Here is a 15246-nt window from a genome sequence, read left to right on the forward strand (position 1 = left end):
CCACTTGATTTATGGCAGCGCATCCACCAACTCATTCAGATATGTGGGTTAATATAATCCACTTATAGCGGCTACTAGGAGTTCATCAATAAAACATGAACAATAGCGATGAAACACTGGAATCCTATGTGAATTTGCGCCTTTCATGTGAAGTGCCCCCATTTTCATGGAGATTTCTTGGAGCTAAAGGTCCACCGCAATGAATATTTTATCAAGAATTCATAAAATATGGTATGTATTCTAAAGTGAAAGAAAATATTCTTTATAACTGGATGAAAGTAGAAACAACAGCTTCAGTCAGCCGGGAAATATCCATCATGTTTCTGCACTGCAAAAACAGAAAACCTTACCAAGTAATTTCACCCTAGTTTCTAGTAAATATCTTCATACACTTGAAATAAAACAAAACTAACTGATGAGTAACTTTTTTGCAAGATACAGCAGATTGTTTTAAGTAATTAATGCCTTAATACTGATTAAAAAGTATTGGTTCTACTGTCGGATTATTTCACTTAAAACAAGTCTTTTTTTCCATTTTGTTAGTGAAAATTTAACTTGATTTAAGGTGGAACTCACAATGTACTCAAGGAGGATCTGTCACAGGAATCTGGTAAAATATGTTACACCATTTAATTTGATAAGAAAATAAATATCCAACCACTCAATATGAAATTTGTTGACTTTTAGTAACAATAATTTATTCAAAACAATTAGAATACTAAGAAATAATAATAGTTATTCTGATACACAGACCAGTAAACAAAAATCTCTCAAAAATAATTTTAGGTTAGATTTATGTCAGCAAAAAAACCCAAATAATTAAATGTCCAAAAATTCCCGTTCTTTTTTAAAGAGAATAATGTCCGCAAAGGAGTTCCTTTTGTTGTTTTGTTTTGTTTCCTCAAAAAGCAAAACAAAGTCCTGGAAGTATTTCTCCGTTTTAATCCAAAGTCCCAATCCAAAATGAAAAATCCAAAACCCTAAAACTCCCCCGTGATTGCCGTTTTATGTCTTTTCTTTGATTTTTTTTTTTTTACTTGTTTTAAACATTCAATCAAGTCAAGTCTCCTGCTGCACGGATCTGACGGTGTGTCTCCCTCTCCAGTTGTGCCAATGCACACGCCCCGTTTTATTTACTAATTTCAACCACCCCTGAAACCAGCATGATGCTGCCCAAAATCAGTTTTAGACAGTGGAAATTTTGAATAATTTTAACAATGAAATAACAGCAACTGTTCTACAAAACAGTTTGATACATTTACTCTTTAATGTATTTATTCAGAAAAAATCAAACATAGTGGTTATGTTACAATTTGCCAATGGAACTAGTACTTTTTCATCAATAATAGGGAATTGTTTGCTTAAAACAAGCTACTATAACTTGTTGAAAAGTTACTTGTAAGCTAGTTTTGTCTCATTTCAGGTGTACAGGGTTTTACTTTAATAATGTTATAGATGTGAAGTTTGTCAACGTGTATGTATTCTTTGAATTTATTTTGTTTAGCCTAAAAGTTATTTTCTCCCTGACATTTATTGTTGCCACGCTGCCCTTGGCAGTTGGTGGTTACCATAGCAACCAGTAACTGACAGCTCCTCCCCCTTTTTCTGTTGCCATTTTGGAACCGTGGAATGGTTTAGGATCAGAATTGAGTTTTCTTTACAAGCAGTGACGTGCGGTGAGGTTCATAGCTGGTGAGGCACTGACGTCATCAGAATCAGATTTGCAAATAGATGCATAGATTGACAGCAGTTTACAGGTTATGTTTCACTTCTGCATCCTTACACAAACAAACTGTAGCTCACAAAACACACATTTCCTTAAAAAACAAAACAAAATAAATGTCGAAAGTCGGGATAAGCGAGAGGAAAAAAATCACTATCTCTATTATAATCTACCGCTGCACTTGACTTGCTTCCCGAATCGTTTAGCCTAGCTCGCTGTCACTTACTCGGCAGTTGAGGAGTGAACAAGACGAACGTCTGGGATCTTGAGCGCCCCCTGCCATGAGGCAAGAGAACTGCCTGCCTCACCTCGAACCTGTTCTCTGCCGTTTATAATCGCTCATTACACGAAACACGTTACACAAACACAGTTGGTGACAAAAAGCACTGTACATTATATACATAAGCTAAATTATTGGAAATAAATTCACATATTTAATTTGTTTAAACCGGCGGTTTTCAAAGTGTGAGGCGCGCCTCCCCTGGGGGGCGCCAGAGCACTTTAGGGGAGGCGCGGTGCGAGGGAAAAAATAAACCGGAAAAGCTATCTGCTTGCTGTCTACTGATGTGAGAGAAACGTCTTTTACGCATTAATGCATCAACTCTGTGGATTTAGGAAAAAGTTGGTACTGTGGGGTGCGCGTGTGGAGCGGGGATCCGTGGAAATGTTTCCCTCCTTAGAGGATGTTTTGGCCAGTGATGTCAGTAACGTTACTGACGTCAGACCACTTTTTTCAGTAACCAGTAATCTAACGCGTTGCTATTTCAAATCCAGTAGTCAGACTACAGTTATTTATCAAAATCATTTTTACGTTACTGCGTTACTATCTTCTTTTGTAATTTAATCGTATTTCCTCTACTCGTCTTGTCGAGTGACCGACGTCTCGCAGAAATGTAAACAATGGGGGAGATCGCATTTTGTTGGTGGAAAAACTGGAACTATTTTGAGTTTCTGTCGCCAAGTCCGATTATTATAAGCGGCTTTGGGCTTCATTTTTTGAAGTCGCTTGAAAATTTAACGAGTTGCTGGTTGCGCCTTTTTGGGCTCGTTTTTGAACGTGAAGTTACTCATTTGGGCTTGGAAATAAACAGAGACTCATAATAAATCCCAGAATTTGTCCGTCATTAACGTAGTCTTACTCCGTCTCTCCCTGTTCATCATTTCCCGGATGATCCGTCCCGCTGTGTCTTTGTTAATGTCAACTTAATTTATTACCTCTGAATGACGTCAAGCTTCACGTTGCGCTCCAGAAAACTGCAAACATCGAGACCAATATGAACAGCGCAATAAACGTGAAAACAGTCCGCGAATAACGTGTCGGAGTTGGCAATAATTATAATGTCAACTTAACGCCACTATAATTATTAATATTACTGTAAGTGTCACAAATATGTGCAACCATCTGAGCTGTGGAGCTGCAGGAGGAGCTCTGTGCTGCGACATCAAACTCAGGGCGTCGCAGAATCTGGAGGCTGGGGGAGGGGGCTTTAAAATCCTACTTAGAGTTTTCCAGACAACAGTAGACCACACAAATTACTCACGTTTTTTGTTTTTTGTACAATCTCCTCTTCAGTTCAACCTTATCAGTGGAGACACATTGTTGATGTTACCATTATAAAATAGCTGATAATTAAGTATTGACAAAGCTCAATGTAATTTTCACAGGAGGCAGAGCGTTGTTGTCAGCAGCTGCTGAAAGTAACTAAAAGGTTACTTTTAATGTAACTTAGTTACTTGCAAGTCAAGTAGTCAGTAATCTAACTAAGTTACTTTTTCAAGGAGTAATCAGTAGTCCGATTAAAGTTACTTTTTCAAAGTTCCTTGGAGGGGGGCTCACCCTTTCATACTTTGAAAACCCCTGGTTTAAACCATTTTATTGACGCCGTACAGCAACATGCTCTCTCCGCTTAGCAGCCAGCGCAGAGCCAGGGGTTGCGCAATCCAAGGCTGGTGAGGCACTGCCTCACCAGCCTCCCCTGACCGCACGTCACTGTTTACAAGTATTATATTTTAACATATATTTTAGACAAATTTGATCATATTCAGTGTTTCATGAGTAATTTTTTTATGCTTTTAACTATTAACTAGTAGATATCACTCGGTAGCTTTTCTAGGGTTATTGTATTTTATTTACTGCATGGGGCAGAAGCTACTAGACTTCATTTAACCTTTTGTTAGAATAAATGCAGTAAACCTGAATGCGTCTGTCGTGAAGTCAACCTACTAAACCTGAGACGAAAATAAAAGAGTTTACACAAAGATATTTGTGCTAGAAACTACACCAAAAATACTTTGTAAGATTTTGTGTTTTTGCAGTATGTTGAGGCTGCTATTCCAGACATTAAATTATATTCTTAAATCTATCATTAAACATTATTTCCATGTCTTATCCAGTAACATTTTCTGTTTTTAATACACTCATCTGAAACATTTGAACTCTCAGAATAAGAAAATTTAGCAGTCAAATAAAAATAACAAAAAATGACCAATGAACTTTATTACCAATAATACAATCAGAAAAGCAAAGTTATGTAAGGTTTTTCATTATTTTAAAACAGACCATTCAATAACTGTATCTCAATACAGCTGTGTAATCTCCATAGATTATCCTCCGCTATACAAATCCACTCTTATGTATTTCTTTTTTTCACTGATTCATACAGAAAAGAATCAGATTAACCCAAATCCTGCATATCAGATGCAACTGTGTACATTCAAGAGATTAAAGTTATTGTAGATTCTACAGGAAATGTTTGGTCAATAATATATTGTAAATCTTCTTACCATCTGTTTAATAATTATCTGTCTCACGTAGTCAAATTGGAGATTTCTGAACTGCTGAGTAGTTAGTTGTGCACTGTATTCATATGGAGGTATAAGCCTCGACTGTAAATTGATTTAAATGACAAAAATGTCAGATTAAACAGAAAACAGGAGAATCTGCTGATCTTGTTTTCTTGTACATTCTCAGCCTGAAAAACTAGTGGTACCTTAGTGTCTATGTTTTAAATGAGGGGTGTTTTAATTGATTTGATATTTCAGTTTTTCTCTAAACCCAACCAAACGTCTGTATTTTTGTCAAATTTTTTTTTCAAAGAACATTGGGAGTCAGCATTTTCACTGTTAAACTTTCATTAGTGTGTTCTAAGCAAAAGCAGCACAAACAAACATTTTTGCTTCAAAATGTAGTTGAGTTGATTGACACCAACTTATCAAGTTGGGGTGTGGGGATGGTTAACCTTTCATGACCTCTGGAAACATTTAATTTATTAATATTATTAAAATGACAGCATCACAAACAAAATTGTTTGCTGCACAAATGTTTGACACCAATTTTGTTAGATTTAGCAACATCACAGAGCAAGTTGTGAACTAATTTTCCTCTGTGTTTTATAGATATAATTTGCTGAATAGTGGCCCAAACTGCTGTTTGACATTAATTCTCTTATTTTTTTATTACTTTGCACTAAAACTCAAATGGCAACTCCTCACTTTCAAGAGAAATTGGAGTTTTAATTACACTTTACACGCCACCTCATTAATACAGAGAAATTAAGGAGCCATATTTTCATAATTACCAAACATCTACACAGACTCGGGGTAACGTTGCTACAATTAATTTGCTTTTTCTTATCTCCTGAATGTAGCCATTGATATTTCTTACCTGAAAAACCAGATGGCAGCTTGTAAGTTGTAGAGTCTATTGGGAAATGAGTTGCCCACAACAGGAAATTAAAAGGAAAGCCACCTGTCTTTAATTTAACTACAAATTAGTTTTTCATCTATTTCTTTCATGTTGGGTAAATTTAAATGGCTCTATGGTCTGACTCACAGATGGGAACTGATTTAAGTGGAAGCACTTTACATTTTAAGTCCATGATTTTACTCCAAGTAACTTCATATATTGACAATAAATATTCTAAAGGTTCCCAACCAGAAGGCAGAGTTTATGTAAATTATATTTTTGTTGTAAGTCGTAATTACTGTTGTAAAATGGCTTATTCTGACCCAGTTGTGTCTGGTTTTACTCCAGGGGAGCTCGTGGACAGAAGCCTATGTTCGTCCTCGGCCGTTTTGGAGCCCGTTTCCTGTGAGGTGCCCTGTGCCAGAGACTGCGTGCTCAGCGACTGGACGCCGTGGTCGACCTGCTCCCAGACGTGCTCCAGCAAAACCGTGGAGGGCAAGCAAATGAGGACCCGCTCCATTCTGGCGTACAACGCCGGGGAAGGTTAGTCCGCTATGAGAGTTGGAAGGAAACATTCAGATGTCGCCATTTCAAGTCGTCCTCTGCTGTCAGCCGCAGAGCGTCTGATTTCACACTTGCCTGCTTGTGCGTTTGTCCTTATCTCACAGTCTGCTTATCTGTCCTGATGATTATTTCTGTTGGTCTGTCTCCTCGCCTGACGCTCACTTTTATCTCTCTGTCGGATCGTTTCCCGTTCTTTGGAGTTTGAACCTGTGTGTGTTCTCCTTTTTGTTTTCTATCCTCTCATCTGGCTGTGCTCAGTCACTGCGATGGTTGTGGCATGGATCACAGTGATGGAGGGTAACGGTTCTAATTAAAGATTCCTGGTAGCTATTTTAAACCTCTAGCTATGTGTTTGCATAAAATAGTTGGCTTGTTTGGAGCTCAGAAGAAATGTTGTCCTTTTAGGCCCTTTAGGGGGAACTTATAATTGATTTCGAATTAATTCAGTTTGCTGCTGCCTAATTCAGTCAGGGCTTGTTGGTCTTGTGTGAAATAGCCTGACTGTTGTTCTGCTGCTGTAGTATTAGTTTATTCGGCTCTAACCTGCCATAATAACATTTAAAATCTGTTTTCATCAAGGTCTGTCACGGGTCCCCCAGTTCCCAGAACTTTACGGTAATATTTGACTCTTAGTAGACTAGATGTAGCTTTTAGAAGGACTATGACTTCATTAAATAACTGTCTCTAATCTTTGTAAATATACAAACTTAAGAACAATAACTGAAAGAATCCTTTTCTGTCTGCACAGCAGATTATCTGATTAGATTTTGAGCTCTCTGGCTGACTTTGCAGCTTGTCTGTTGCATATTAATAAAGGAGAAACTTGTTGGAACTGCAGGAACCACTCAAAGCGTAAGACGCAGGGATCATATTAATATGCAGCCACCCGTGTTTGCACGGGACTCTGTGTTAATTAGTGCATTAATAAGCAAATTAATGACCTAATTAGCATAACTGCCTATTCTGTGGTGATTATGGAGGGACTTTGGAAAGCCCTAAGTGCTTCTCACTGTTTGACACCCATCAGGATGAATGATGCTCAAGATTCATGTTAAGAAGCTATTTGTGAATGAGATGCAAAAAGTAATTATTCTTGGAAACGTTTGCCATTTGCGACAAAGAAATGCAATAAGAAAGAGCAACATTTTGACTAAAAATATATGTACGAGATAAAAAACTTGTTTGAGTGATTGATCGTCAAGAAACTTAAAGGAGATGCAAAATTCAGATTTTGCACATTTGTACTTCCATTTGGGTTTCTACTGCTTCTAAAACCAGCCTAACTGCTAAAAAAACCAAATAAACATCCAGCTGTTTTTTTGGCAATAAGTTCTTGTTTTTTGGTGTCTGGAAAATGAGCTGTTGTCAAAAATCAGCAGGCACTATCATTTACCTAGCAACCCCAGCAAAGCCCAGTCAAGTACATAACAACCCAAGATGAACTTCAGCATGTTTCATCAGCTGGTTTTACCTCCGTATGTGCTGTACAATGGCTGCTGGAAAAGACAAATGTTCTGTTGACTTATCATCTATAAGCCACTTCCTGAATTCTTGTTGGTTGTGCAGGAGGCTCCACTTCTGTTTTTCCAAGATGTAGGGTTGTATAATGTTTGCAACCATTTTCACATGCGAGTGTAAGCATTGAGTTGGGGGGCGTGGTCAGTAGCTGATGTGGATTTTAAGTGACAAGAGACTTAAGACCTCATTTTGATTGAAGCTCAGAATAAAAGCTCACAGCTTCACTTCAATCATGTTTTCAAACAGTGTCATTTTATGTACAATTCACTTTTGTAAAGACTGAGAACCGACTGGTGTTCAGCATAGTAAAACTTTCAGTATCTAATCTACAAAGGACTTAATTCAAAAAATTTAATGAACATGCTTTTTGTAGCCCATAGATCACATGTGTCAAACTCGAGGCCCAGGAGCCAAATCCGGCCCACCATAAAGTTTGTGTCACCCAGAGGGGAAATAGAGACTTAAAAATAACCCTTGTGTCCTTACATAATATTTCATCAATCAAATGAAAGGAGTTTTCAACTGACGAGGATTAGGACCAAAAAAAAAAAAAAAAAATTTCTTAGAATTTTGATTTTTGTTTCAAAATTATAATTTTTTTCTCTGAATTTACCAAAAAGTCAAAATTCTGATTTAAAAAAAATTCTGAATTCTGACAAAAAAAGGTAAACATTCTTACCCTTTTTTAGAAGTTTGACTTTTGATCACAGGAGATTAAAGCCAGAGGGGTTTTTTGTTGTTTATTTTCAGTGGCAGTAATCTTCTTCCGTAGTTTTCTGTATTTGCATCCTGCCAAATTACATCAATGTGAAATGATGTTCAGCATTATCTAACTTTAAGAAGTAATTACAGAGTGCTATTTACTAAAATTTTAGAGGTTTATTGTTGGGTTTTATCAATACATTCTACCACAACTGGAAATCTTGACTTTGAATCTTGAAATAAAAATGACATCACTGCCATAAACGAGTGTGTGGACAAGGGTGGAATAATAAAAAAAACTATAATATTTCTGGTCTTTATTCCCTGTCCTGCTGTCTGTTTGCTACAGCCGTCTCATTGTTGGATATGATTGGGTCCTTTTTATCTTCTCACCTTTCTTTAGCGAAGCCACAGAGTTCAATATTCCCTGAGAGCTGCTTTATGTGTAATTTAATGTCCCACCTACAGCTGCTTCGAGCTCATTTTCACATGCCATGTTCATGTTGGGGCTGTTATCGCTCAGTCCGCTCAGGTTTTCTGGCACAGTCAGCAGGAAGGAAGTTGCAGAGATCCCATTGTAGTAGTTTGGCTCCAGTGTGTGAACGCCGCCGCTCTATTCAGAGCTGGCTGCCTGACAACTCCGGCAATGAACCTCTGCTGTGCAGGACTCTCTGCCCTGCGATACCTCCCAATCTGTACTGAAAGCTTTAAGTGTCTGAAGCGCTGCTCCCAGTCCGTGACTGACTGCGGCCTCACCAGAAATGGAGAGAAGACTGTCAGAAAGAGAGAAACAAGTTTGGAGGTTTTAAAACCGCATAAAAAGGGTGTGCATTCTAAAACAACGCAATTAAAAGTTGAATTTGAATTTATGGAGCCACTCATGGCTTTCAGCTTTATTGTTTTTGTTTTTTTGAGCTTTAGGTGGTAGAGTATCCAAAAAATATATTCAAGTAAGAGTGATTCTATTTCAACATATTTTTACTCAAGTTAAAGTAATAAGTAGCCCTCCAAGAAATTACTGAAGAGTTAAAAAGTATTTGGTAAAAAATTTGATCCAATCATTTAATATTAAAAAATTACTTAATCAAATAGACCAAAATATAAAGTTAAGTGGAAATTTTGGTATTTTTAGGACCAAAATGACAAAAACTTATATAAGTAACAAAGAATAAATTAAAGCAAAAGAAAAACTTTTAAAATCAGTTTCTTTCTATCAAAAACTTGTGAAACTAACAGAAACTGCAGGTGTGTGTGTGTGTGTGTGTGTGCGCGCGTGGGCATGTGTGTGTGTGTGTGTGCGTGCGTGCGTGCGTGCGTGTGTGTGTGTGTGTGTGTATCTTCTTCAGTGGGCAGAAAATCCAGAAATTTTACTCCAGTAAGAGTAGAAATACTTCAATAAAAAACATTACTCGTGTAAATAGTAGATCATATTCAAAATACTTCTAAAGGTACATTTAGACAAAAAACGTTACTTAAGTAACTGTAGTTGAGTAACAGTAACTAGTTACTAGCCAGCTCTGCTTGCCTCTGACTCTCTAATTCTCCTCCTCAGGTGGTTCGCTGTGTCCGAACAGCAGCGCCTTGCAGGAGGTGCGGAACTGTAACGAACACGCCTGCATCGTTTATCACTGGCAGACGGGGCCCTGGGGGTCGTGCACCGAGGACCCCTCCACCGCACCGCTCAACACCTCTGCAGGGACGCGTCCTGTCAGGGCTGAAGTGTCAGGTTTATCTAAAGCAGGAAACCTTCAAAGGAAACATTTGGCAGGGGCAGTGTTGTGTAAAATCAACTTTATTGATGTTATTCCCTCATCTAAAATGTACTTGGAGCTTTGCTTTGATTCTTTCATGCGTGTTGGAGAAATCCTTTAATCTCCATAGCAACCATTCAGCTGTGCAAAACACCTGGTTGGACCTAGCTCCGCCTTCGAGATGCAGCTCCTCCTCTGAGCTGCAGTTTTTAAGCTTCTGAGGTTTTGCCTCACAGAGCAGCCCTCCTCCGCTCGGCTCCTTCAGACTAGCCAGCAGGAATTAGCACACAGCTGCTGGAACTGCTCATCTTCTGAGCTCACTATCGGAGCTACTTCTCAGTGAAACGCTGGTAAAAATGTTATTAAAGGGTTAATAGATGAGCCATGTTGTGATAACTTCTTGAAGGCGGAGTTTCAGAAACAACTGGAGCTTTTAAGGAGACAGAAACCCAGTTTCAAGGCATTAAATTGCAAATTCTTTTAAGTTTTTTTTTTTATATATGCAGGATTTTATACCAATTGAAGCTAACACAGTCATTTGATTATTAATCTTAGTGTTTATAATTGTACCCATTTCACAAAATATTAATAAAACAATGAAATCTAAAAAGTTCTTGGCATTTAGCAAATAAAAACATTATTGCTGATCCTTATTTATCTAAGATGGGAAAGGTTTGGTCTGAATTACTACCAGAAGGTAGGAGGAAAGTTTGACGTTTTTATATGTACTAAAGTATGCACAATAAACAACATTTGAAAGCATTCAGGAAACACTTAAATAGCCCATAAATTTTGTCAATGAATTGACAGTCAAGTCAATTCATTGACTTGACTGATCATGTTTGAAGAATACTTTACCCTCGTTGCATAAAACGTGTCAGAGGTATTTTTTCCCTTTCATTACTCCTGGGTTTCCTGGTAACGACTTCTCCAGGAGAACCAAAGGTCACAAAACCTGCAGCAACTTCATCAGAGGAAGAAATGGGTCATTTAGCATGAGCAGTAAAATGTCACTGATGTACTCCATCACCTCGGTTTTAATGCCGGTAGAAGCAAGCAATCAAAGTCCTGCCACTTTCTTCAGTCACGTCTTCTGCTCTCCTGCCAGAGCTGCAGTGTCAACGCTCAATAATCTCCGCTAGGCATCTCGGTTACAAACTGCTGAAGGAAAATCTGGAAGACGAATTGTGATTCTTACCTGGACAGGAGGCAGATTCATTCAGGCTAAAACTCATCATTTGTGGAAATTTTAACTCAAATTTTACCTGGTCAACAATAAACTGAGCACACAATAACTGACATAAACAAAAGAGTTATAGATTTTGTAAGAATGAGTGTGAAAATCACTGAATCCACAGAAATTAGAAAGAAAGTCTCAGCTGTATTGCTGCACTTTTTGGATCAAATTTAATTAAGAGCATATTTTGCTGAAGTAAAGTCTGCTTTTAAGTTAAAGTCACCAAGTAAATGTGCTCCTGTTTACAATAAAACCATAGAAAATGCAAAAAAGATTAATATCGCAACAAACATTTTCCACTATAAGAACATTTTAATTTGTTTGTAATCATTTTCTGTTAATTAAAAACAGAAAGTCTCCACCTCGATCAACCACCTGTGCTGTCAGACAAAACTTATGTAAATTGTAATTGAAGAGCCACACACAATCAGTCGGGGGGCCACGTACGGCCCCCAGGCCACACTTTGGACACCACTGCTGTACAGTAAACCAGGCCTGTCACAATATGCAATTAATCCATTAAACACATAAACTCAATCATTTCCATTGTGATGATTAACATTTTTTGAAGGATAACTTTGATTACTGAGACTTTAGAATCCATTTTATTGATGGTGTTTGTTGTTGTGTTTTATTTTAGAATATTTTCCAGTTCCATTATTATGCCATTATCAATATATTACTTGGTAAAATAGTCTCAAAACAATTATATTTTCAATATTAGTTTATCGCAACATTTTCTGGGAGAATTTGTCATTTAGCAAAATTTGTTATTGTGGCAATATTTTTTATTTTTATTTTTTTTACATAAATTTTATATTTTAATTAATATTTAGGTAGTGGCTCTTTAAATATATAAATATAAATTAAAATCTCAAAATAGTAGCTTCTTTGCAAAAATACAAATGGTAAAATAACAAAAGGCATTTTGTTGACTATTAAATTTTCACACCACATTTTCTATAGAGGCTGAAATAAGTCTAACATGTTGAGTGTTTGAATTAATGTCTTGATAATTCAAGAGTTTTTGTTGTAAGCTTTTCTTTCTCACCTTATAAAATCAACTTTGTGCAGAGATGAAGCTGAATTTCTTGGGTGAATATGTAACTAAAGAAGAGAAAAGAAAAAAAAATCTATTTTTAAAGATCCAACACTGATTTTTACGAACCCAAAACCTTTTGACATTTATTTGACACCAGCTCGTGAATGCAAGGCTCCGATTTCTGTGGATGCAGACATCAAACGTTTCAATCAGATGCAGCTGCACACATCATTAGAAAGTCTATTTCTGGTCTGACTGAGTCTCATTAAACAGAAATACTTTTTATCTGAACAATTTTTTTTACAACAGTTAACTTATTTATTAGAGATGTTCTTATAATCACTTCTGGAAATAAAAAAAAGTGATTAAATTAAAAGAAATAAAGGATAAACAGAAATATTAGTTTATTTATATCCAGACAATTAACATCACATATCAGCTTAAGGCATTTTGTAAGATAAACAGTTTAGTTTGTTTCAGAATCTGTCAAATTAAATACTTTTTTTCCCACCAGTTGCAGCTTTAATGTGGACCGGTTCTTGCTCAGCACCGAAACCTTCTAATCAGAAGCCTGTGGGTTGATTTAAGAAGTTTAAAAACTAATGAAAAAACTTCTCTGCACCTCGCTAGGTTCAGAGTCAGGGTAATTTCTAAACCTGAGATTTAACACTGATTAAAATAATAAAACTGGGACTACAGAAACTTTATTTACTTTATTTCAAACAATACTAATCAGCAAATGATTTAGACTTTAAAACTCTGTCTTTAAATATTACCAGTTTATAAATCCTTTTCTGTAGTAAACTGTTATTCCAGTTTGAATATTGATTAAAGATATGATTTAAGTGATTCAGTTAAAGCAGACATGAAGCAGTTATTCCTGATTATGTATTGATTATTTTATTTATAGTAATATCAGGCATAAATTTTTTTTATTGTACTAATAAGAGTAAATGGTTTATTATTTCTTCTCTGGTTATCAGACTGCAGTCAGAACTACCTGTATAATAAAATTATCAAATAATTAATAAATGTCTAGTGAATTTAGTCGTAATTAGGTATACCTCTGATCATTATATGGCAGCAAACTGCTTCCAACAAGATTTTAGTTTGTGCATGTAGATGAATTAAGACTGGAAGAGGTTTGATGCAAATTTGCGACAATAAGCTAATAACTGTTAGACGATTTTCAGCTCATTCACAGCCCCATGTTCCCTAATGTAAATTCAGAATACATTTTTATAAGAAAAATCAATTGGAAGAGATGATTTAGGTATGTGAAGATCTGAAAATCAAACTGGGTGTATTTTGTTGTTTATTTGTTTGTTCTGGTTTTTAAACTACTCAGGAACCAGCTCTACCACCTGTACAGAAACTAATTTAATTGAATCAGTTTTTAAGAGGCAGAAGATTCTCATTTACACGAGAAAATCTAAGTTGCCTTTTTGTGGGTTCGGATGAAAGTAACCTAGTTCTGGAAATTTCTCAGTAAAATCTGAAAAGATGAAAATTCCCAAAGTTTTGTTGTTCACATAAAAAATAAATAAATAAAACACTGTGTCATAGAAACATTTCAAAATTTTTATTAAATTAAAAAACACTGTAAATGTAAAATTTTTGCCAACATCTTTACAGCACATAAATCCATTAGTACTAAATTAATAAGCAGTATTTTTGTCATGTTTCTGCTGCTGCTTTGTGAGCGTTAGCTTGACATTTTCTGAAAAGCTGCTCCAGTTTTCTCAAGTCTAAAATGTTTGCTTGTTCAGATCCTTCTTGTTTAAAATGTTAGCTTGACAGACACATAAGGAAAGGACATCAGTACCTGCAGATGTCTGCAGATTATAAGGAAAACGGGCGAGATGGAAAGTGCCAGTAGCGTGAGCGTAAAGTGAGTCAGAGTGAAAACAAGCAGACTGACAGAGCTGGTTAAGTAAAGGCAGCACACCCAACATGAGTCCCAGTTCATATCTTTCCTTTGCAGGCGACCACAGATAAATAATCTCTGTGTCCCTGAAAGCCTAATTAACCCTGCCGTTTTGGGTACTGGTGATTTCTCATTGATGATAATGACAGTAATTAAATGGGATTGATACTTTAAGGCAATTTAATCACGAGGCAGATGAGAGGCAGCATGTTTGCGGGTAACTGTGAGGACCACACCACACGAGGCGAATTCAAAATAGATGAGTTTACCCAAACATCTGTCAGAAAGTTCAGCTCAGGGCTCGTCGCTTTCGCTCCAACAACCCCATCAACACCAGGACTCGAAAGCAGAGAACAATGAAGTCAAGCAGTTCTGATTTTCGCTCATAATGGGCATGAATGTCAAATTAATTATTGGCTATTTGACTATAAATTATATTAAATTGAATATTGGCAAAAAAATGGGTTAGTGAGTTGAAATTCTTGTGGAATTATTCCAATGATAAAATTGTTAAGACTTTATGACACTTTATGACACAAACAAGCATTTGGTAACTTGTTTGTGTTTTGCACAGCTGAAGCTTTTGGCATAATTTATGGTTGTATATTTGATCACTTTCAGGAAGGCAAACAAGATGATCTGTGTTTGGGATCATTGTCCTGTTGGTACACCAAGCTGCCATCCAAGATTCAATTGTCTAGCTGCTGTTTGATTTAAGATGAAGAACTTAGTTATAGTCCTCTATATCCATCCATCCATCCATCCATCCATTTTCTGTTCACTCTTGTCCCTAATGGGGCCAGGAGGGTTGCTGGTTTCAATCTCCAGCTATGTTCCGGGCGAGAGGCGGGGTTCACCCTGGACAGGTCTAGTCCTCTACACTCACTGGAAAAGATGGACCAAATAAAAAGAGTCACATATGATTCAAGTCAAGGAAAGACATAAATCTTGATTGGTGAATAAAGGATGAGAACAAATGTTTTTGAGTTGGGGTGTGTTTATGTCAAGACAAACACAGTTAGTAAAAATTAGGAGAATTGTCACTGTTAGTGTTTAGTCTGCTTTAATCAAAACTTTAGTCCGATTCGGGGAAGTGT

At 36.7% G+C, this 15246-nt stretch overlaps 1 protein-coding gene across 1 annotated transcript in view; it reads left to right on the forward strand.

Moving 5' to 3' along the window:
- The window catches only part of LOC122831126 (thrombospondin type-1 domain-containing protein 7A), a 229094-nt gene that overhangs the window by 142296 nt on the left and 71552 nt on the right, over nt 1-15246 (forward strand). Inside the window, exons 11-12 of the mRNA XM_044117078.1 lie at nt 5757-5951; nt 9745-10012. Of these exons, the coding sequence (XP_043973013.1) occupies nt 5757-5951; nt 9745-10012 (463 nt within the window). The remainder of the gene's footprint in view (nt 1-5756; nt 5952-9744; nt 10013-15246) is intronic.

Source organism: Gambusia affinis, linkage group LG05, assembly GCF_019740435.1.
Source record: "Gambusia affinis linkage group LG05, SWU_Gaff_1.0, whole genome shotgun sequence".
Classification (NCBI taxonomy): domain Eukaryota; kingdom Metazoa; phylum Chordata; class Actinopteri; order Cyprinodontiformes; family Poeciliidae; genus Gambusia; species Gambusia affinis.